Genomic DNA, 23,304 nt, shown 5'->3' with positions numbered 1-23,304 from the left:
TGTAATTTATAACAAGTTCTTAGTAGTGCCATTTAAGTTTTTTCATACTTTTTTATTATCTATTTTCTTAACAAAAGACCTTTTTCCCCCTATGTATTAATAAGTATTTTTACTTCTACTATAAAAGACATATTGTAGTATTTTTAATTTAGAATATTTTTCTCCATAATTTGCTCAAATTGTTAAAATTGCGGGTTTGCTAAGATTTTTTGTGTGGATTTTTTTTACATTTTTGTGCCAATATTTTTAGTAATATTTCCGCCCATTCTTTAAGATTTGCATGAAAAATTCTTATTTCTTATTGATTGATTAAACATGATGTACCTTTATTAACAAAACAATACGCTTACAAATTGAACTAAAGACTGTAAATAATTACGCTTAACTAACCAGGGAGGAAGGAAGGGACCTAGGACCGTAAATTATGCTGGTATAAATCATATTTTCCAATTTATTATTTTATAACAAAACTTTGGGTACTTTTATTTTTCTTGCTCTTATTATCCAAACTTTTTATGTGGCTCTTTTATTCTAAAGACAATTTAATTTTGTTTATTATAATTGGGAATGTACCACATCAATTTATCGTCCAGTGTCTTATCCCTTAAGATCCCTGTAAATAACGTACCTAATATTTAAGATTACGCTTATAATTTGCTTTATACTGTATTATGGGTTTTGTGTGTTGATGTATCAAAAAGTGATTTGTTTTATAGGTAATTCAAATGATTAATTAATTCTTTAAAAAATCCTTTAAAATATTTTAAGTACATTTTTAGTAGCTTAGCTAATCTATAATTTCAAATATCCGTCAATGTTAAAGTTTTTTGGGAAACGTGATTTTCTCAGTTACATTTAAGATAGACTGCTGAATTTTGTTATGAAGATTCCTAATACCATTGCGAGTTCAGTAAATGATTTACATATTCTGTAGGTCTATCGTTCATGCTACAAAACACTTTTAATACTTTAATTCATAAAGGTTTCGTGATTTTCTATTTATCATTACTATAATTCATATAATTCACTTTATTCGTTTGTTTATCATTGATTTTTCTGCTACGCTTCTTGAAGATGTTGTCATCCTTGTTCACTGTATAAAAACTTTAATTTGATTATTGAATTTATTATTTAACAGGTGTTATACTTGTCAACATTGAAATAATTCCTAGATTTATTTTACATGTGTTAGTGTTACAGTAGGGTTTTAATTAGGATAGTTAAATATTGTGCTGTGACACAAAATATCAAGAACTTAATAACTTAATTTATCCCTTACACTACATATGTGACCTTAGTTAATTTGAAGCAGTTATTATGTCCTAAAGCTAAAGGAAAATTCCTATAGGGGTAAGGAGGAGTTTTTGTGAAGTGAATATTTTTTTATTTTGCAATTTCTAATATTTTATTTTTAACTGAAGTTTTGGATAAAGTATTTTTATCATCTTAGATTATTCATAATATAAATTAAAGTAGGGAGCATTTTTTCCTTTTGTGTTTAAAGGATTTAAGATGTACAGAAACTGTTTTCAACATTTTTCTCTTAGTTGATTTATATAGTCCCAAACAAAATCTTTCGTGGTGCAATTTTATCTTCTTGGAAATCATTATTTAGTGGTAAATTATAGATGAAGTAGATTGATTTAATATCATTCTAAGCTCAAATAGATTAAAACAGGAATAGGTATAACCAACAAGCAAAATAAATCTAAAATAATATTTGGGGGGCAAATGGAGAGGTCGTCAATTTTACGATGTGTTGCCCCCCAACGACAGCTGTAAAACACGTATAGGTTTCGTGATTTTTTATTTCGTTATTGGTAGAAGCTGAGATTAAAAGAAACACTGTTTTTATGATTGTTTAAAAATTTATATTATAATAATAGTCTGAATTTTATTTTTACAATAATTTTGTCATGTATTTTGTACCTTTTTATGATTTATCTACTTATATTTGATTATTTTTTTAATAATATTCATTCAACTTAAATATCTTAAAAACAAAGTTACTTAACCAATTCTTCTAATTTTATGAATAAAACATATTCTATTGAAACAAATCTGTATATATAAACATATGATATTTGACTAAAGGTGGTTTCTAGAACTGTTTTGGTGCTGCAGATTTACGCTAGCTTTTATAAACAGAATTACATTACATTAGTAGCACAGCTTCCTTTTAACAAAGGTAGATCCAAAAGTTATTTTCTTTCAAATTTTTTTACTACGCTACTTATGAGTTTTATTATCATTGTTTTTAAACTCAGAGAAAGGATACATTACACTGGTACCCAAAGTTTTATTACAACGGCTTAAAACTTTGGATATCTTTATTGAATTGTGGTTGATTGGTTTTGTTACAACTTTTCAACTAATTATTTTACGCAAGGAGTAATTTTTTTTATCATAATTGGGGATGTACATTGGTCATCAATTTAAACTACAGTGCCAGAACGTTTCTAGAACCAACCCTAATTATTCTAATGAATGATTCATACTGTATTAAGTAGATAATTTTAATTGTATACATATTTTACATTTAATATTTAATTATACATTATGTGCAACTAATTATATTTTGTTAGCATGGCTTTTTATTATTATTAATTTTCTTAATTTATTTTTTTCTGTGAAAACACAAAAAAAATATTTCCTTACAATGACTGTAAATGATAGTCACTAAAAAAATGTAAGTATTTTAATAAGATGGAGAATGGAGGTGTTAAAACCTTTAAGTATCTACTTAAATTAAATCTTGGTTAGTTAGTTCAAGCGGACAGTGTCTAAACTTTTTAACCATCTGTCTGGGGATGTTCATCAAATTATTGTTCATTGTCTTAACCCTTTAGATTGTTTTTTCAAAAAATATTAAAATCTTATTGATTTTTAAATGGTCATGCTAAATAACCATCTTTATACATATCTAATATACTTGCAGATATAATTGTAACAAGGACAAGCAATAATGTTATTCCGGAGTGGCGGAGCACTGCTACAAGGTCTGTGCAAGAATATTGTTGCACCTGTCAGAGATTTCAGCCAAACAGGTATTGTATTTTAAAATCCTAAAACCTTTTTATACCTGAGGTAATTAGCTAGGTAATTAGCTAGGTAATTAGCTGAGGTAATTAGTGAAATAACTAGGGATGGCAATCCGTCTAATTTTTGGACCGGATTCGGATTCTTTCAAGAATCCGTCTAAAAAATGGAGGATTCCCGCGGATTCCAGATTCTTTTTTTTTTTGCGGATTCCGGATTCGAATTCCGGATTTTAGCACTATTATAATTTTAAAAGGCTTTTTTTAATTTTAAAAGGTAAGTGCTACATATGTCTTAAAAATTAATGTTCTTGGTGTTCTCTATAATTCACTTCCGAGAATCGAACCAGATTTTAAAAGATTGTATATATAATGATGAAAAACTTTGCCTTCAAAAAAAAGGAGTTGAAAGAAAAAACTCAAGACGCTAATTTTAGCCTTACAATTAAGAATCCGAATCCGCTATTAAAAAACGGATTCCGGATTTGGATTCCAAAATTGACTAAAAATTGGGCAGATTCCGGATCCTGGATTAGGAAAAGTATTGCCAACCCTAGAAGTAACACCTCTCAGACAAACAACTTTTCTTTTGTTGTACGACCTATCTCATCTGTTTAGTGTTCATGGTGTTTAGGTCGGCCAATCTGATTTAATAAACTTAATAGTAATCAGTAACTTTTATGATACTAGCGGCTGCGCCCTTACATTGATATATGAGAATAGTCTAACTCTAAAGATACACTATGACCTAAATGAAATAGCCTGAATCCCTCATGAGGTCCAAAAATCTTTCCCTAAATCGAGATCTCATTCGATTCAGTGGTTAGTGAGATCTTATGTACAAACAAAAAAAACTTTACATTAGTAGGTAATAATATTTGTTATTTCTAGGTTGGCTACAAGAAAAATTTTGGAGGCTTCCCCATATTGCTCCTTTAGTTGCTTGGCCAAATTATAAGGTAAATATGATATATCATTACATGAAAATAGAAAAAATGAACCTCTGTCTGTCTGTGTGTGTACAGAAGGATCTTGTAAACCGTTGAACCAATATGGTTCTCCTTTATAGTGAAGCTTTTTATAGGTCCTAAACCACTATGGTTCTCCTTTATAGTGTAGCCTTTTATAGGTCCTGAGAAGGTTTAGCTATTATGGGGAGGGAACAACAACCATCCCAAGAGAAAATGCCACTATAAAAAAAGCGGCGCCATATCTCCTGATTTTAATTTATATTTAAAACAAAATTGAAAGATAATGGGGGGGGGGGGCTATTTCCCCTTAAAACTTATATTTATATCACTTTTTGTACTCCTAAGCTATAACTAATTATGTTTTTTTTTCAGCCTAATTTAACAAATCGAAAGCACAAAGTTTCTATTTATAATCATACTTTTGGTATTCAGAAACAAACAAGTAAGTTCATTTTATTTTTGAATTTTTTTTTATTTTGCGAAATAGCAGGAATCCTGAGGAATTAGACAATGGACTATAACAATTTGGTAGATTAAAATTATTTTTTTTTGGAAGAATATTTTAAACACTGCTAGTTTGAAATTTGATAAATATTTAGGCACATAATAAGATTTTAATTCTAAAAGTTATTTAACGAAAAAAATAGGTATTTGTCAGATGAACTTGTACCATGCCTAAATACCTTCTAGGTACGGTTGAGAACAACGTAGGGTCATATCTTAATAGTTGGTTCTAACGTTCCAACAGACAACCAACCCTTGTATGAAAGTCATAATTGTGCATGGTATGGTAATGAGTTGCGCCTGTTTTGAGCCATGGTACTCCGAAGGTCGCACATCTGACATATAAATTTTACCGCCTTAGGTTATTACGCGTTCGGTCAAGATTCAAACCGTTAACCTCCCCAATGAAGACTGATATGCAATTTTATGAATTAGTTGGGTTTTTGGAACTCAAGTAGAACCCAACTTTTGTCCTCCTGGTTGAAGGGCCCCCCTATAAAAAAGGAGGGGCCACCCCAAAATATATTTTGCAACACTTTCAATGTCCAATACTTCATATTTTTTTAGGATTGAAATGTGTGGATAATTCTGCCCTTGGTAGACAAGCAGTAACACTTGGGCGTCCACCTAAAGTTATCCAAGTTTACTCTGCAAAACATAGAAAAAGGAGACATGGAGAAATGGGTAAGTAGATTGATAGATAGGTAGATAAATGAAAACCTCTGGTAGACTGACAGACAGGTAGATAGACAAGCAGTAACGCTTGGGCGTCCACCTAAAGTTATCCAAGTTTACTCTGCAAAACATAGAAAAAGGATACATGGAGAAATGGGTAAGTAAATAGATAGTTAGGTAGATAAATGAAAGCTCTGGTAGACTGACAGACAGGTAGATAGACAAACAGTTAGTAAGGGTCGTCTTTCTAAAGTTATTAAAGTTTACTCTGCAAAACATAGAAAAAGAAGACATGGAGAAATGGGTAAGGAGATGGATAGATGGAATGGATAGACAAGCTGTTACTATAAGTCGTTCTCCTAAAATTTCTCAGGATAAAGCTTTTCTTTTGTAGATTATTTCGTTAAAAAGATTCTTCTTTCGTAAAATGTAAAGCATATGAAAAAACTTATTTAATAAGTCAGCAATGAATATTTGTACATATTTCTTATATAAAGTTAGATGATATTGTCGAAAAATTTTGTCGCTCGTATTATTAGAACAAGTATATAACAAAAATAAACAAAGTTACTAGAATTTTCTTTTCAAGTTTGACCATGTAGATCTACTATGTCTATTATTTAGGTCAACTGGGAGACCGAGTGTTACTAGCTGTGTGTGGCCAAACTAAGAAAGGAATAATTGTTGGAATGAGACAAAATCAGCTGCATGGCATTCCTAAATATGATACTAACAATGTAATTTTTATTGAGGTAAGCAAGTTTCATTCTAAAGATGACATTGTACCTAATTTTGAGTATTTTAGCAACAACGAGCTAATAATATTTCAATGCAAAAAAAACATTAAGAATAGTGTATACTACCCTTCCCCAAACACACACGTGACACACCCCGTGTAAAGTTTTTTTTTGTTAAAATTGGAACCACACTCAAAGTCCCCAAAGTCTTATAATTACGTTTTCTTTTCTTTGATTTAACAATCTTGGGGACTTTTATTGAATTTCGTTTTATTGAGTGTCCAAACGTTTCAATCACTAGATAATCGTAATTATACAGAAGGGGTAATTTTGGATATCATTAGGATATACATCAATTTATCGGCCATTGTCTTGTCCCTGTAGAATGTAGATCCCTGCTTCCCAAACTCATGAAGACTTTACTACAGAGAAAATGTACCCAAATTATTTTTCAGGATAACGGTAACCCCACTGGAAACCGAATAACCGCCCCCCTACCTAACTGTATCCGTCCCATCCTACAAAAAGCTTCGGACCCCAAAAAGGCGGATTACACCAAACTTTTCTCAATAGCTACAAAATGGGTTTAGTTCTTTTTGGTCATATTTTAAATAAGACTGGTTTATTATTTATAGATTGTAAACAAAAAGTTTACTTTTATCCTCCTAAATTAAACGATAACACCTTTATTGAAAATGAGTCATTCTATTACAGTATGATTGTAAAATGTTATCTCTGTTATTTGCTAAGTATAGTTTTCTTACGTTATTGTAGATTATGGATAACATTATTATTAATAATCAATCATTAGTTTGGAATCATGCATCCTGTTAAGTGATATTAGCGTAGCCACTTGGATTTGTAAGTTGTTATACCTGACACGAAATATTTTGATTTTAGTTTGGCTTAAACTTGCTTTTCGTATTAAGTAACAACAACATATTAAGTAATAATTTAGTGTTCTTTTTCTTTTAAAGAATTATGTTAATCTGTTATCACAGCGCTACTTATTGACATATTTATCCTTGTTTTTAAAGTAGCGAGACAAACGCAGGAGTGGACACTTAACGTAACCCCAACCTATTTTAAACCATCTTGGAGGTGTTGTAAATGTCTAACCCCTGCGGGGGGCTTACTTGCATATTCATATCTTAACCAAACCTAACCTCTAAAGAAATACTTAATTGACTAAATATAATTAAACACTCCTGCGTTTGTCCACTCCAACGTTTGTCACTCCTGCGTTAGTCCTAGAACCGCAAGAAGCTTATACTTACAATCTATTATTACACCTAGGTATCTATCAATCTTTTTGTATGTTTCAGAAATAATGATGTTACGGTGATGCTCCTAACAATAAAAAATGTTTGTAGAAGTGAGAAAATTTGATCTGAACAAAATTTACAATCAACAAGCCTTTATCTTTAGATGAAACTTTGTTATTTATATTTATTTAGGTAACACTTTTCGCCAGGCCACAACTGAATCAAGACAAAAGTAAGTGCCGAGCTCTGGCACCAATGGTGAAATTGTGTGTGCGAATGGGGCGTTTGTCCATATTTAGGTATGGAGACCGCTCTTCTATGAGTACTACTAAAACCTAATTTTAATGCAATACACATAGACATTCTCATCGTCGGTTCGCTTATTTAGAATGCTTAACCCTCTATTCCCACCAGTATAATACGAATTTGGTTGAGCTGGTGGAAGCTCAACAAAAGACCCACGCGAAGTATTATGTTGCTTTAACCTAAGAATAAATGGTTGGTTTTGATATTCGATCAGAATTATATAAGTATATTAAGTATTAAGGAAGGAAAATGTTTTTATAAAGTGTATTTATATTACAAGTGCATAAGTTAAGTATGAAAATATTTACAGGATAAGTGTTAAAGTTATAAGTAGAGTAGGACTGAAATGTGCCCTAAGTCCCAAGCAGTGAATTGTGCTAAGTGTTAGAGTTCTAACATAAGGCCTGAGCTCAATTCATGCTAAGTACTAAGGGGCCTAAATTTAAACTACAATGCATGCCAAACAACTAAGTCATTACCTTTTAAAGCCAGAAAGAGAAGTTGATGGTAGGAGAGTTAATAAATAACTGAATAAATTCAAGAGGTACATGCTATAACATTAGCTCTGGACCAGGATTTTAGTGTTTGTCTGTGCAATTAAATATCTGTGTGTTAATATGTGACGTAAATCAGGCATGGTTGTAGGCATACATATATGTACTGGTTGTTTATATGATTACATTAACTATAAACATAATATCTTTAATAAACATATACTATTAGCAAATCACATACAGATTACCATGAATAGGCTAGCGTTACCCATATATGGTGTCATATAGGTAAAGATAGGCCTATGAATGCATAAATTGATACAAATAATGCCTTGGGCCTAGCTAAAGTAATTGTGTCTTGCCCCTGAGTGCTACTAGATAATTGCAGGGCACGTGTCAATCAAAGATTCATAATATGATCTATAAAGTGTTGACTTTATATCAAGCATAGATAGATAGTTATAGATGCGAAGCATTTCTGTAGAAGTCTCATATGTACGTTCAAAGAATTTGAAAATTGAGGATCGCATCTCCAATGGGGGTAAGTTGTTAAAAAAGAAAAAAGAGAAAAAGAAAAAGTTTAGTAGTCCCAGTATATAGGCATATATAATAAACTATAAATGTATTCCAAGCTAAGTTAAATACGCTTTCCATTAAGAAAGTAAGCTTTGCGTATTTTCATAGCTGGGTATACAAGATGATAAACCTCCCAAATAGAATACATTCTTTTCTTGAGGGGTTTAGTTTTATCTAACATTGTCACATCAATAAATGTTTTTGCGTTGGTTGTTCTGGATAGTTCAGCTTCTTCTGATGATGAACTAGGTGGTGAAGTGCTCTCGTTCGAAGTGTAGGTTGAGGTTGGGGGTGAGGTAGATATGTAGCCAAGGGCGTCCACTTGTGCTACCTCGTTACCATTCTCGTCCAAGGTGATTGAGTGATTTTCCAGGTCATAGTAGAGTTGGTTGAGGTCATTTGTAGAGAGGGATAGTGTGCTGCTGGAGCTGATGTCACTATCGGTCTCCACTCTACTATCTTCTCTGGTATTCAGGGCTGTATTTAACAAGAAATTCCTGATGGTGATGGACAGGTTCTCTGAGAATCCATCGTACTCTGGTGTGGTGATAATGTTGTTGTTCTCGTCTATAGTGTCAAGGTGTTGACAGGAACACAACCGCAATCCGTCCAAGGTAGGGTGGTGGTAGGGCTCCAATACTCCATGATCATCTAGGTTATCTCCAGGCTGGTCCATGGTAGATCCTAAAAAGAGTTAGTGCGCGTGCTCCAACCGGTTCCTTGGGGTATCCTGGCTATGGTAATCTAAACAAAAGAAATTTTAATAATCTTTTATTAATCATTTTATCCCTGGGATATTATAGAAATTCTTTTCGTTACAGATAGACCTATAATGGATTGATTAGTTATCTCTATTTCTGTTAAATATAACTGTTTCCTGAATTTAAACAATATTTTATATAAAGATGTATAAGTACAATTAGTATTTACATATCGTATTAATTTCTTTGGTTACATTACTCGTATATATGTATAAATATAAGATTTTACTAACAATAGTTGGTAACCCTTGTTTGTATATTTTGTATATGTACATATGGTTTATACCATTGTTGGCATTAGCTGTATTTATCTTATTTTTAACACGAATAAATCTTAATCATTTTAAAGACTAATGTCTTACATTACATCGCTTGTCAAGTATACCTTTTAGACTTAATATCTACAAAATATATCGTTCGACGTCCGTAATTAAATTTTACGTAACAATAAGTTGTCAACCCTTTGTTTATGTTTGGGCGGTCAAAAGTGATAGGGGTTGGATTTGAGCGAGGTTATAAAAAGCTGGCGGCCCAGTAATTATGCTCATTTCATTAATAATTGTCTTTGCGAGCGGAGCTTGCGTTCGGGTGTTTAATTTACCGCTAAATTCTAAGAGAATTTATATAAAAGTGATAAAATATAGTAACCGGTTTGTTTTATATGAATGTTTTTATGTTATAGATTGTTGATATGCTCATTATTGCATTCGTTAGCCTCTATTTAAGACTCAAGAATCTTATTTTCTTCGTCGATAAAGCCTTTATCACTATATTTTTGATCGAAAGTGGGTTAGAAGCAATATGGGTATATCTTCAATCTATGACAATTTTGTTTTATATAATATTTGTAGTTTTGATAGGACATATCTGAATCATCAGGCGCATTGACGTACCTTGTTTTGTTTACGTTTTCCGTCTGCAAAAGTTAAAGTCGTTCATCGTAAGCAAAACTTATATTGACACAGATATGTTCCATCATTTTATTCGTTTTAACTTTTGATTACTGCGTCCCTTTTTTATAATCAAAATGTATTGAGTCCTGACTCAAATCTTCTAAAACAAGTTTACTATAGGTTTTAAAATAAGATTTTCCTTTTACTTAATTCAATTATAATGACGCTAATTGATAGGTTATTTACGTTACGAGTAACTCAACCATATTTATTTTAAAATGGTCGCTTACAAAAATTATATTTATCTAGCTTTATCGAAAGTACTTTTAAAATGTCATTGAAAATATTCAGATTTAGCTAGTACATACGTTTTAATTGCTTGATACATCATAATGAAGATGTTTTTGATAGCTCAGCGATAGCTATTTTTAAGCGTTGAATCATGTAAAATTAATTACATATTCTTTAACTTAATTGAATCTGATATAAAACAAAGTTTTAATGTTTGGATAGCTTAGCGATAGCTATTTTTAAGCGTTGAATCATGTAAGGTTAATTACATATTCTTTAACTAAAATAAATTTTACTTATAAATAAATAAATCAAAGTTTTAATGGTTAGGAAGCTCAACCACAGTTGCTTAAAATACTAAAAAAAAATTCGTGTGTACAGTCTTTTTCATAAAATTAACTTTACTATATTGCCTTTCAGAATCACTAGTCCTTTATTTTAAATTTACATCCGCTCATAATGTATATTCCTGACAGCCTCGACGCGCATCAGAATATTAAGGAAAGATTCGAGGAATCGATGAGAGCGGCTGCGGCCACTCTTGCCAATTCCTCGCTTCTCGAAACCTCCTTAGACGACTCGAGTTCAGTGTACAGCGACGCGTCTGGGATGCCAAGCCTTGCTGACGTCGATGACTATGGGAGTACAAGTACTTTTGATACTGTAGAGTCCGAAAGGGATCAAGGGGAGATGTTTGGCAACGAGCATCTCTCACTGATGCTTAGTAGAACGATACAAATCATCTGGTCTCTCCTCAATTCGGTGATGCAGAACTCCTGCGGTGACATTGGTGACGATGTTGCCGGAGGTGATTCTGGGTCTGCCGAGTCGAGGAGAGACCAGAAGACGAGTCTGGACGCACTCAACATGGATGGCTTAATTAACATGTTGTTGGGTTTAGGCTTGTTTTCATGTGCTCTCATAGTGGTCTTCTTCGGTGCTGTAGGGCTTGAGACTCTAACACGTTTAGACAACACCTCAGACAGGTCGCTGGCTCGCTGGATAAGAGATGTATGTACGCGCCTCCGAAACATAGGCGTCAGGACCATTGAGCTTCTTCACTGCGGTAACAGGACCAACAGGACTAGATCTGGAGTTACGTCGCCAACTGTGGAGCCGTCGGATACAGGCATGTATGAAGCCGCGTCCTCTGAGATGGATGATATTCTGTCAGATACACAGGTGAGGTTTCTTCTGTTGTATATTTCTTTTCTGTTTTGTATATTTTTTTTTCTAGCCACCCGTTTTGTCTAATAAAGCATCATGATGTTGCGGGGTTGTTCTGTCCTATTCTCACTTCCTCAACGTTGACTTTCGGCTCTTCCATATATATCGCTCACCGTTTGTCGTCGTTTTATGTCGCCAGAGAAATCCGCTCGGTTACCGCAATTAAATTGAGATACCAGTTAACATTTACTAAAATCTTAATTAGCAACCTAATATTATTTCCCTCTGGGAAGGTTGAGAGTTTGCTCGTGCCGCACGTTTCTCATTGGGGTTTTAAATGTTAGATCAAGACTTTAATGTCTTCTTTTTGTTATAGGCTCCCTCTGCTAGTCCATCGACTCCAGCCGAAGTGAGATCCAGAGTTGGGCTGTTTGCTGTACACCGCCTGTCTGCCACTGAGGATCGAGTTACTGGAAGTAATGTGCCTGCGGGATTGGACACCCCGTCGGGAAGTCCTGGCTTCCGTCCGTTGATCTTTGATCAAACAGAGCGTCTACATGTAAGTATCCATGCTTTAATTTTTCTATTAATTTTCAGAAAGAGGCTGTACATTTGTACACGTATCTAGAGGTATTTGCAACTAAAATTCTTTTATTGGTAGAATATTAATCTTAAAAAGTATGGTTGCATAAGCATTTTGAACCGATCTAAGATTTTAATTCTATTATAAAGTGGGTCGAATCGCTACCTAATCATATAGCTTTACAGGATTTTAGGCATTCTTATTTCCTGATTTTCCTAGATTCTTTGTTGGTGTTGCGATTAAACTAATAAAATCTATTATATTTTAGGCGACCAACTCAATCAATCTGGAGGAACATTATACAAACATGCTAAGGTTTAGCCCGCCCAGTACTGGAGGGTCTGCAGAAGGATCCAGCTATAGTTCATCTCTATGCCTTAGTCGCATTGATTCCCCATCTGCAGCAGATCTTTCAGCGGTAAGTTTGCTAAATTCGTTTAATATTACTAGTCGCTAAAATTACGTGACTTGAGGTAAAGAATTTGGTGACTTTAGCTATGCGTATATGCTATAAGTTATTTTAACCATAGTGCTATTCCCTTTCCAATGGTTAGCATTATGACTTTAGCGGAGTTAATAAAAAATTTTCTAAAAGTATCAGGGCTGCTCAATTATCTATATGGGTAAGTATTATTATATTTCTCCCTGATTATTTGTTAAGATTTTCTGTTTTAACTAATATTTACTTCCCTATTTTAGGAAGCGGAAAATACACTTCCTCTGGTGGACGTGTTCGAGATCGATATACCATCCAGCCAGTTCGGTTCCATGGGTAGTGAGATTCGGTTCCCATTGCCAGAGAGAATTGTTGGAGGTTTAGGGCGGTTGTGTCTTACAGTTGAGACGCCCACCCCATCTCTTCCGCCAGAGACTGCCTCAGAGACGGCTAGCCTGACTTCAGTTGTGCGTTCGTCTGATAATAGCAGGGAGGAGTCCGATGCTGAAGGTGTCCCTCGGCGACGGGGTTCTGCCGGCCCTAAGCGTACGCGTTGAAGTGGCGAATGTTAGCTTGGTCATAGACATTGTAATTTTTTTTATTAGACAAAAACTGCTCAGACACGTGTGACAAAATTCTTAATCTATGTAACTAGTCAAAATAGTGATTACTATTTAGTAAAATATTAGACGTTATGACTTTCATACTGTACAAGACTAAATAATTTACACCATTGTTATTTTGTTATATCATTACATGTTAGCTTGTAAGGAACTTAGTTTGTAAGGAAATAATGGTATAAGGTTGTATTTTCTTTTCCCCTAATTTAAAACTTCGTGTAATCTCAATTACTTTCGTCATAGTTGAACTAAATTTCTTTTCTCAATATTATATTAACAATTTTAATTTCAGCCTTATATCACAATTTATTCATTCTTGTTAGCTTTTAAGGGTTATGTATATAGATATTTAGTCGAACTTGCGCCTCAGTACCTTTTCTCTGATCTTTCATTTATATCCATCCCTGTGCATTAATAGTGAATTTTAATTGTGCTGTGATATATATAGAGGACCTGTAAATAGCATATATTTTTTTTTTTGTAACCGATATCTAAGTAGACTGAAGGACTGACATTAGACAAAGCTATTTAAATATGCTTATTCAAGTACTTGTAAGAGAGATATGTAAAGACTGTTTGTAAATTTTAATATTTGAGCAATTAAAGTAGTATCATTGATCGGGTAATTTCATTAAGGAAGAATTGTTTAACTTATTAAGGTTTAGAGTATATATCATTCTTCTTCAAAGCTATAGAACTTTACATCCCTTTAATTCTTACTACAATAGCCGTAAAACTTAAGTTTCGGGGTAAAAATTTTTTTTTTTTTTTTTTTAGGCCTGTCATTAAAGCTAAATCTAAATTTTTATTTCCACCAAATAGAATTTTCCTGATTCAAGTAGAGTCGTTGATAGGCTGTGTGCCTATATATATATATAAGTTTTTGCATTTATTGCTCAATTGTTTTTAATGATCTCGGAATTTTTCTTATGTGCCAGTATACAGCTTAAGTCCAAAAAAAAGAAATATATTAACTAAATTTGTTAAAACTTGTCAGAAACCTTTCTTATTATCACAATTTTGTTTTCCAAAGATTTTGTTAAATGAAAGTTTATATTCTGTTTTCAAAATTGTCTTAACTTTATAATTTTCACCAAAGAGAAATATTTGTCAAATTTTTATACCTTTTCTAAAGATTATCCACTTTTGTTAAAATAAATATAGAGATTTTAAGTTACATATATACTTGTTAATTACTGGTTTAATATATGTTGTGTAAAATTCTATTTACGTAGCTACTCTATAAGCGTTACTTGTTCGTTTGTCACGTTAGTAGTGATAATAATTAAATTAAATTGTTACCTTTATGAAGCGTTTAGCCTAGTTTTAAAGTTCGCTTATTTTATAACGATTAAATGAGTAATAACATTACCTACTATGTTCTTTTGGTATCATAGTTACTATATATGTGGTTTATTTTCTTACCGTTTCTATCATTACCCTTTTAGATAAATCATATAATAATAACGTGGAGATTTTTATAAGAACGTACAAGAATATAAGTACAATATTGTATAGGTAAGTACGAGAGTATTATATTTTCCGTTTGGCAAAGTCTTTTATATCATTGGGAATGTCCGTAAGTCTTTCCATCTGGATACATTAGAAATCAAGTCATAGGAATCATGTTAACTTGTATATTTATCTGACTATTCTGTTTGAGTTTCTAGGTCGATAACTAGCGGTAGTTGCGGCGGGGTGACCTCTCCTGCCGTAGATTACCGTTAGGTTATGATGATGTGCATCTGGTCGTTGAGGGATAAGCGTTCTACCGCGTATACGCAAACTCCTCTGAAATACTCTTAATATTCTTTTCAAGAGTCTGACTAGGAATGTAGTGATCCTATCTAATATTATGACCATGATAATTGTTATCGTCACGTATATAGCTATTTCTTCTATATGAGCGAAGATAGTTCTAATGGTCAATGGGTCTTTAGGTTTAGGTGGGCACAGTGATTCTGACGCAAATGGTAAAGTTCGTGCCGTGGTCTGTCGGTCATAACCTAATGCAAATTGTGTGATCGTATCTCCCAATGTGAGATTATATGATCCTCCTGTTATAATAAAAGGAGTGGATGTAATAGTTATTGATGCATTCTCTAAACTGCGATTAGTATTCTCACTCAAGCTAGTAAAGACAATTCCATCTTGCACATAAGCGTAGGGATAAGTCTGTTTTGCCAAAGGGCAGTGCTTGGTTATCAATGTTTCATTAACGCTAAGTAGTCCCTTAAGGCACTGGTCAGCTTCAACCGGTAGATAAGCGTTATAGTAAGATTGTCTATATACTCTTTTGGTTTTATCCAAGTAATAGATGGAATCGATATAGCATTCATCAAAAGGAATTGGTGCGTATCTGTAGATTTTTATTGGCTCAGAACTTAATTCCATGGATAGGATAGTGGTGAATGATGTTGTACCACCACTTAAACGGCTTTGGACTTCCAATCCAAGATTATGAGTATAGTCCAAGTTAAGTTCTTGCCTTACAAAAGTTTTAATAGAGTCTGTGATATCCGTCTTTGCAAGATCTTGAATTAGAGTAAGTCTGAAGTTTAAGTCTGCTTTAAGTTCTTCTAAGTTTGTGATGGCTAAGTTGCTCAAGCTATCAACATAAGAGTATTCTGCTGTTTGCACAAAGTTAGCTGCTTTGGCATGAAGAGTTATACCACTTACAATTTGTGGTACTATCTCCGCAAGCAATAACTGTGTAAAATCAAACTTATCATGATCTAGCTTATAAGAAAGTTTATTTACGTTATTAGTCACTTCAATGCGGTTAGAACTTATTAAGGGAGTTACTGTTTCAATAGCTTCCTTGATTTTGCGGATAAGTTTTATTACTTCAATAAGCAAGTCCTTAATCTTTTTGGTATATAACTTGCCTATAAGTTTAGTTTGTGCTGAAGTGAATGTGCGTCCATCGTAGCTAATGTCTAATTGAGTCTTCAGGCCATCATAGATTGCTATTTCAGGCGCTGTATTGCCTACAGATATATCAACTTGAATGGACTGAATTGCTACAGCTGTGTAGCCTATATACTCTCCACTTTGATAGTGAGTGGGTATCAAGTCTGTCATTGTGTTTGCTGTTGTACTATAGTAGTACGTACTTAGTATTATTAATATTATCTTAGGATACATTGTTAAACAGTTAAGGTTATTTAATAAATGCTTATATCTACAATCAAAAGTTGCTTTTCTGACTGATACACTTACACTAATAGATAAGGTCTTCACTGCTTGGAGTTCTATGATAAACTAACTTATTTTTCCAAAATCTATTTATTATCCCACTTTCGCTACTGCTAGATCCTGAGTGGGCGTTTCCGGTTTCTAACTATAATTAAAGTTTTTGACATATTTTTTTTGTATGTAGATTGGTTATAGGCTTAATAACTAATCAAGTTCATCTCAATTCAAGGCATATATATATAGGTTGTCCAATAATATTTTTATGCTTGTGTGATTTACATAGTTTGTATTAGATATTTTAACTTTTAACTCAATTTTGTATATATTGGGTTACACAGTGACATGCGTATATTTGTACAGTTTGTATTACTCGTTTGACTCTGTTTAGACTATACAGATTCAAAACTTATACATATACAATTTTCCTTTTATATATTTTTGTGTATAAATATTTTTGAAGGGATCGACTTATTTAGTCGACGTGTATTGTATATGGTTGGTCTCCCCCTGTCAAGAGAGAAGACGTAAATTTTACCACTGGATATATAACCTTGAGTGGGAAAATTCTACATAAATTATGATATCTCTGTTATCAGATTAGAATAACATACTATTATATTGTTCCCGAGTTTACAGGGTAAACGGAAACGCAAGTGATTGTTATTGGAATGGATTTATATCTCTTGAAATCTGATATTATAATTTATGTTCAATGTTTTATAGATATGAGTTCTGGACGTGTCCAGAATTATAGGTTTTGTATTAATTAAATTTGCATTTTGTTATAATGGTAATCATTCTGCTGCTTATTTGTGCATAAAGAGATGACTGTGCACATATTTCTGGTTGCAGATTTTGCTTTGGCCAGAATTATAGGCGGAAATATATCGTTTAGTTAATTATCTTTTAGTCCATGACTTTATTGTAAGACTTTATAATTACTCTTTTGTATCCTTTATGAAAGTGTCAAAATATTAGTCAATTGGTTTGAAACTCTTTAATTTTGAAAGGGTATTTAACTTGTCTGTATTTATATCAGATCTCCTTTCAACCATGTTTATTTTGAAAACTTGCAATTTATTAATACTGTGAGAGGATATGTGTGATGTTAGGACTGGTCTTATGTGGAAAGTATTGCTTTAATTAATTCCATGAACTTTCTGTAAGTTTACCTTTTATTTTTATGTGATTTTAGTTGTAATTTTATCATTAATTAGCAATTAAAGCAGGTTTTGGCATCTTTAAAGTAGATATAGGGGAGTTTTATTATTTAAACTTTTAAATATCCCTGTTTTATCAAAATTTGCGTACAGCATATAATATCGCGTAAGGAAAGAAGAGCAAAAGTGTTCCCTTCTTATAGTATGAGTTATAATTAGTTCATATGGTTTATAACTTAAATATTTTATGGCATTATTATTAGTTGTGTTGTTGTTATAACAGTTCAAATCTACTTTGGTTAGAACTGTAATATACCTGTTATTCATTTGTTGACAAGATGCATTAGTATTTGGGTTATATTATAGTTCTGAAGGAGTTTTCGCTTGAAGTTTTAAAGTTTTAAAGAAGTCTGAGTACAATATGCAAGAAAGAAAACTTAATTTTGTTTTGACTGAAATTTTCTTTGAGGGTAGGCAATGGTTTTTGCTTAATTACTAGATCTTTAAATAAAATCATTGATGGGTGAAATTGTGGCATATCACAATATATACTGTTGCTGTGCTCTTATAATAAGAGCAATAAAGGTATAGTTTTGTTCGTACAGATCCTAATCGATAGTTTTGTTTTTATCACAATTATATCCAAACTAGATGCACTTTTGTCGCAATATGGATTTGGGCATATATTTCAGGCATTATTATAGGCTGATGGGATAAGTATCCGAAATGTGTTTCTTAGACTTAATGTTAACTACAAGGTTACTTAAGAATTATAATTCATAGGGTTTTCAGGATAATCAAAATTAAATTTAGGCGGTCCAATACCGTTTTCCTTAGCTTGCAAATGCAACGATAAGCTTGGTGTCTTATCACCAGGAACGATATAGTATTGTATGCTCATATAAGGATTAGATCAGGTGATAAAAGTGATCTGTGAGTTCTGGCAATGCAATTTATAATAAGACTATTACATAAAAGTTAGAGGTGGTCCCAGCGTCATTTGACAGGTTATTTTACGTGTCAATATGCTAATTAAACTACTAAAATTGGTCCGGCTGCCAAAACTCTATTAATGTCCTCTAAGTTTCACCCTTGTGCTAGTATTGAGACAAAAGCCTTATTCAACCTGAGAATATGAGTGAGGTCGAATATGCTATTGGTTCGTTTACGCATACTGTTGTGAATATGCTCATAAGAAGTCTTATTTCAGTGTGAGCTGTAAGTCCAGATATCTCTTGAAAACCTCTATGTTCGCTTTCAATTTATACTGTGATAGGCATGTAAACTTAGAACCAAGGAAAAGTTACAATTTTTCTTAAACAAGTGAAATTTTCTTAAACTAGTTTTCTCTCTTTTATGTGCGTATTTTCCACAACTTTCTTCAGAATATTCAAAATGTATGCTCAATAATTCTGACTTCGGCCTTAGATAGTTCAATCAATTTAATGATACTCCTTAAGTATACTGGGCTCCTGGGGTGGAGTGTACTATCTAGGTCATGTCCTAATATATATTTTTGTTTTATACAATTTTGTCTTGTCTGTCTTAGGTTGAATTTTAGTGTAAGATTTGCTTCACAAGTAATAATAGTCTTTAGGCAAAGTCCCAGTGGTATTTTGGCACTGTTGATTGTTCAGGACTTTTCTGTCTACATGTGAATGTATGAAGATTTTAGAATTATGCCATAAAACATTAGCTATATTACTATTCAAGTTTTTCTCTTTTTTTTGTGTTGATTTGAAATAGTAGTGTGTGAAATTTTCAATCTTGACCATACACCTTAACCTAATTTCTACAACATCATCTATGTGTTCAACGAATTTACTGTATTCAGGAGTAGATGAGACTGGAAATTTTATTAGCATTAAGATGATAATCAGATTAAGATCACTCATGATATGTGAGTGCCCACTGGTGTCCTGGATAGGAAACAGGTTTTTGTTGAGTTACGTATGACAAGACCTATATTTCTATGACCGGGCGTGTATGACGGTTCAGCACATAACTTTCATTAAATCACAGCTGATCATTATTGTGGATTTTTTTGAAAATTACTTTTTTACCCAGATTTTCATAGTTTTTCCCCAAAAAATTTATTCAAAGAAAAGTATAATAGATGACAGCTGACTATGTTATTATCCAGAACAAGATCTTTCAGAATCAATTAACTAATCTAAGATTTGTAGTCTAGAAGTTGGGTAAAAGTTATTTGAAGTTGTTATTTGAATTAATGTCTAAACAGTTAAACAAAACTTAAGTTTGTTTTGGTAGTCAACCCAAAAAAAATACTCACTTGTTAAGTCCCTCATGCATGCCTCATGAATTGTTATAGCATAGTTCCTGGCTGAAATAAGATGTCCCTCTGAGGTTCCACCAATGAAGTTTAAACTAACATGCTTCAGAATCAGCAATGATTCTGTATAAAGTTTTCCTTGTAATATTGATGAGCTATCTTGCTTAATATTGGTTTCTTGCTGACTTGATGTCTAAATAGTTCCTGTGTTATTGTTTGTTCCTGCTCATCATCATTGGAAACAGTTAGTTGAGTATTGTGGCTGCTTTTAAAGGTTTTGAAGGGTTGTGGTTGCAAATGAAATGATGATGGTTGTGTGAAATTCTTGCCAGTGTCAGACACAAACTGCACCAGATTCTTGTTTACTCAGGCCTTTAAGGTATTCAGGTAAACATTGTAACCTGAAAGTATTGGGACAGGGTGGTTTTAGCTGTTCTGGGTAATGAGTTTGGATCTACTGCAGTTCATGATAAATATTGCTGGTAATGAATGCTTCCTGGTTCATGATGTGACAGTAGATGGCTGTTCTCAGAGCAGCTTTTCCAGCAAACAGTAGACTGTTCCAGCTGGCATTACTAAATATGGAACTACAGTAGAATATCAGAGACTGGCAAATTGCTTTTTATGTATTTACTATGACTTACTTTTCTTTCCCTCTGGTGGAGAGAGATTAAAACATTTTGTTTTTGGGGTTTAGTTTGTTTCTAGGCTCCTTAACAAGATGGTTGATATAGAAAAGATTGTCACTTAAGATGTCTGACTTATGGTACTGTTTCAACAATGACTACAGTGCCTGCTTCATTCAAAAAGGTGGTAAAGACTATTGTAGATGATTTGGCTGAAGAAATGAATGGGTTCTAACTTTTTAACCAATCATTAAGAACTGCTAAGTAAGCTTTTATGTCCTTTACATAAGGATAAATAAGGGGACTTATGCTGTTAAAGTAGTCAGCAGAGGAAATTAGATGTAATTAGAGTGAGGTGTTGGCATTTATGAAATTTACAGTTCGAATAGTATATGGTATAGGACCCCTCCTTGTAGGTCAGCATGTTTGGCAGATTTGTATGCATATTTAGATCCTCTGATAACATCAAATTGTTGTCTACCTCTAAGGTATTCACATAAAAAAGGTACATGTACTCATTCAAGTCTAGTGCATTAATATTATGCAGTAGAACCTCATTGTTTATAGTGTCAAAAGCCTTTGAAATATAAATGGCAACTGGCACTGCTCTGATAACTGGTTTCTTATTGTTTAGGCTGTTGTTGATTAAGGTTTTAATACTCTGTAAGCAATGGGGGTAAACCTGCCTGTGTGAAAGCCATAATGTTGGTCTGCAAGTTTAACAGCATCATTCAGGTAGGGACGAATCATGCAGGCAGGATAAAGAAGTGAGACAGGGCAGTAGCTGGAACCCTAATTATCAAGTTTCCCTGGTTTCAGTAATGAAATAATTTTACCAGTCCTCCATATGCTTGGTGTCTAGAAGTGATTTACTTGTCAATACTACAATGAAAACATTGTACAAAATCATTGCTGATTCTGATTTGTTTAAACTTCTTTGGTGGAATTTCAGAGGAACCTTTTATCACATCCAGGATCTATGTTTTACCTACAAATCTTAGAATATTCAATTGAGGTTATTGATCTTGTTATAGCTGTCATCTATTATACTTTTTTTTCATGAATTTAGAATAACTAAGCTGGAAATGTGAAAATATTGTGATTTTTTGGGGGGAAAAACTATGAAAATATGGGTAAAAAAGTAATTCTCAAAAAAATCCACAAAAATGATCAGCTGTGATTTAATGAAAGTTATGTGCTGAACCGTCATACACGCCCGGTCATAGAAATATAGGTCTTGTCATACGTAACTCAAAATAAACCTGTTTCCTATCCAGGACACCAGTGTGCCCTGTTCGATAGCTGTATGATTTAAAGTGTATCTATCAGCTTAATAAGTTAATCAATGTAATTATTGATTTTGTGTTTCAGATTGGTATAGGAGTATTATTGGGTTGGTTACTAGTAATTAGAGTGATCTAATTAATAGCTGGTGTGTTTCGGGCTATGGCAAGTTGATCCAATTCGTCATCAGATTCGTCTAATTCTGGTAGCATAGGTAGTCCATATATGAATGATCCTGAGAAGTCAAAATCAACGACTACCTCTCTGACAATAGATTGGTCGCTGGACTCTATGTAACCAGTGATAACTGTGTTGGTGATAGTGTGATTGGAGTTGTTGATTATTAGAGCTCTGCCACTGAGTTGTCCATCATCATTGATAATGAGTTGTGTTTGTCCAGGTAAGATCTTAATTCCTGCATTTTCGTTTGAAATATGATCATCGCTGAGGATCACTTGTGTTCCAGGTGCTAGGTTGAAAAAGTGGTTGATATTCATTACTATCACTTGGGTTTCTTTAGCTTTGATCTTTTTAACTACTCCTGTACAGAGCTGGAGCTCAAGTTCAGAACAGAAAATACTGCTCAGCGGTCCTTCAGGGTGAAGAATAGAATACAAACACGGTGCTAACCGGTATTTGTCTGTGACAGGCGTCCATGTTAGCTGTAGGCTTCTAATACCACTCAGTCCAATTATCATAGGTGCGGCATCCTCATGGTCTTCAGCTACAATTGAAAAGAGAATTGGGTAATGACGGCTTGAAAATGATGTGGGGCGAATCATGAGAGTTACTTCTCTGGGTTCGGGGATCTTGTGATCTGCACATGTGACTGGTAGCTCATGACTTTCTTCCAGCTGATTCTTATCATCGTTCATTACTATGCCAAACAATTTGCTATAGTACCTGGCTGATATGATGTTTTTATCTGTTGCTGAGTCAAGTAAGGCTGTCATGCGTACGTCATAGTCATATTTACAATCTATTTCTTCTGGCATACAACCAGAGCAATGAAGGTATAATTTTCTTTCTTCCTCCTTTGCTGGTGTAATGTTATCTCTTACTTGGTCTTTAGGCTCATTGGGAATTATTTCCGTTGTGGCAGCTTTGATTCCACTGAGGTTACAATCTTTAGATGATTCCTCAGCATTGGATTTAGCCCAGTCTTCATATGTTTGTCTGAAGACACCACTAGGTTTCACCTTACCACTATGGTATAATTCCATCATGGCTGGCCTTCCAGGACATAAGTGTCGAGAATGGTATAACTCTTTACCATATGTCTTATAACAGTTTGTGCAGAAAGCTGATGTCAATACAGTTGGGTATAACCGCCCTGTATCGTCACATAATAATCTACATCCATCAGATATGTTGTGAGAATATTGTCCACATGCTACACAGTAGCGTCCAGGTGATAGCCTATAAG

General features: G+C 33.4%; 2 protein-coding genes across 3 annotated transcripts in view; both read left to right on the top strand.

Annotated features, from left to right (window-relative positions):
* The first annotated feature begins 2,932 nt into the window (after window positions 1–2,932).
* On the top strand, window positions 2,933–7,256 carry mRpL14 (mitochondrial ribosomal protein L14). Its single transcript, XM_080170387.1, has 6 exons — window positions 2,933–3,047; window positions 3,930–3,997; window positions 4,382–4,451; window positions 5,081–5,197; window positions 5,813–5,940; window positions 6,381–7,256. Exons 1-6 carry the CDS (start codon window positions 2,966–2,968, stop codon window positions 6,513–6,515), a joined length of 600 nt encoding a protein of 199 aa, XP_080026513.1. The 5' UTR covers window positions 2,933–2,965; the 3' UTR covers window positions 6,516–7,256.
* Window positions 7,249–23,304, top strand: part of LOC145326936 (solute carrier family 35 member E1 homolog) — a 31,507-nt gene continuing 15,451 nt past the window's right edge. The window contains exon 1 of one of the 2 annotated variants that reach the window (XM_080170385.1): window positions 7,249–7,382. The gene's annotated coding sequence lies outside the window, so the exon portion shown is untranslated. The remainder of the gene's footprint in view (window positions 7,383–23,304) is intronic. The other variant, XM_080170386.1, reaches the window with a different exon arrangement.

Source organism: Acartia tonsa, chromosome 8 (assembly GCF_053477335.1).
Source record: "Acartia tonsa isolate MP-2025a chromosome 8, ASM5347733v1, whole genome shotgun sequence".
Lineage (NCBI taxonomy): Eukaryota > Metazoa > Arthropoda > Copepoda > Calanoida > Acartiidae > Acartia > Acartia tonsa.
The sequence above is the reverse complement of the archived record's forward strand: the minus strand, read 5'-3'. Positions and strand labels throughout refer to the sequence as shown.

Bases quoted from the DNA above. Each gene is read 5' to 3' on its own strand.
- mRpL14 (XM_080170387.1), top strand. From the start codon at position 2,966: ATGTTATTCCGGAGTGGCGGAGCACTGCTACAAGGTCTGTGCAAGAAT. The intron at 3,048-3,929 runs GTATTGTATTTT...TGTTATTTCTAG, and splicing joins CAGAGATTTCAGCCAAACAG to GTTGGCTACAAGAAAAATTT. The intron at 5,941-6,380 runs GTAAGCAAGTTT...ATTATTTTTCAG, and splicing joins ACAATGTAATTTTTATTGAG to GATAACGGTAACCCCACTGG.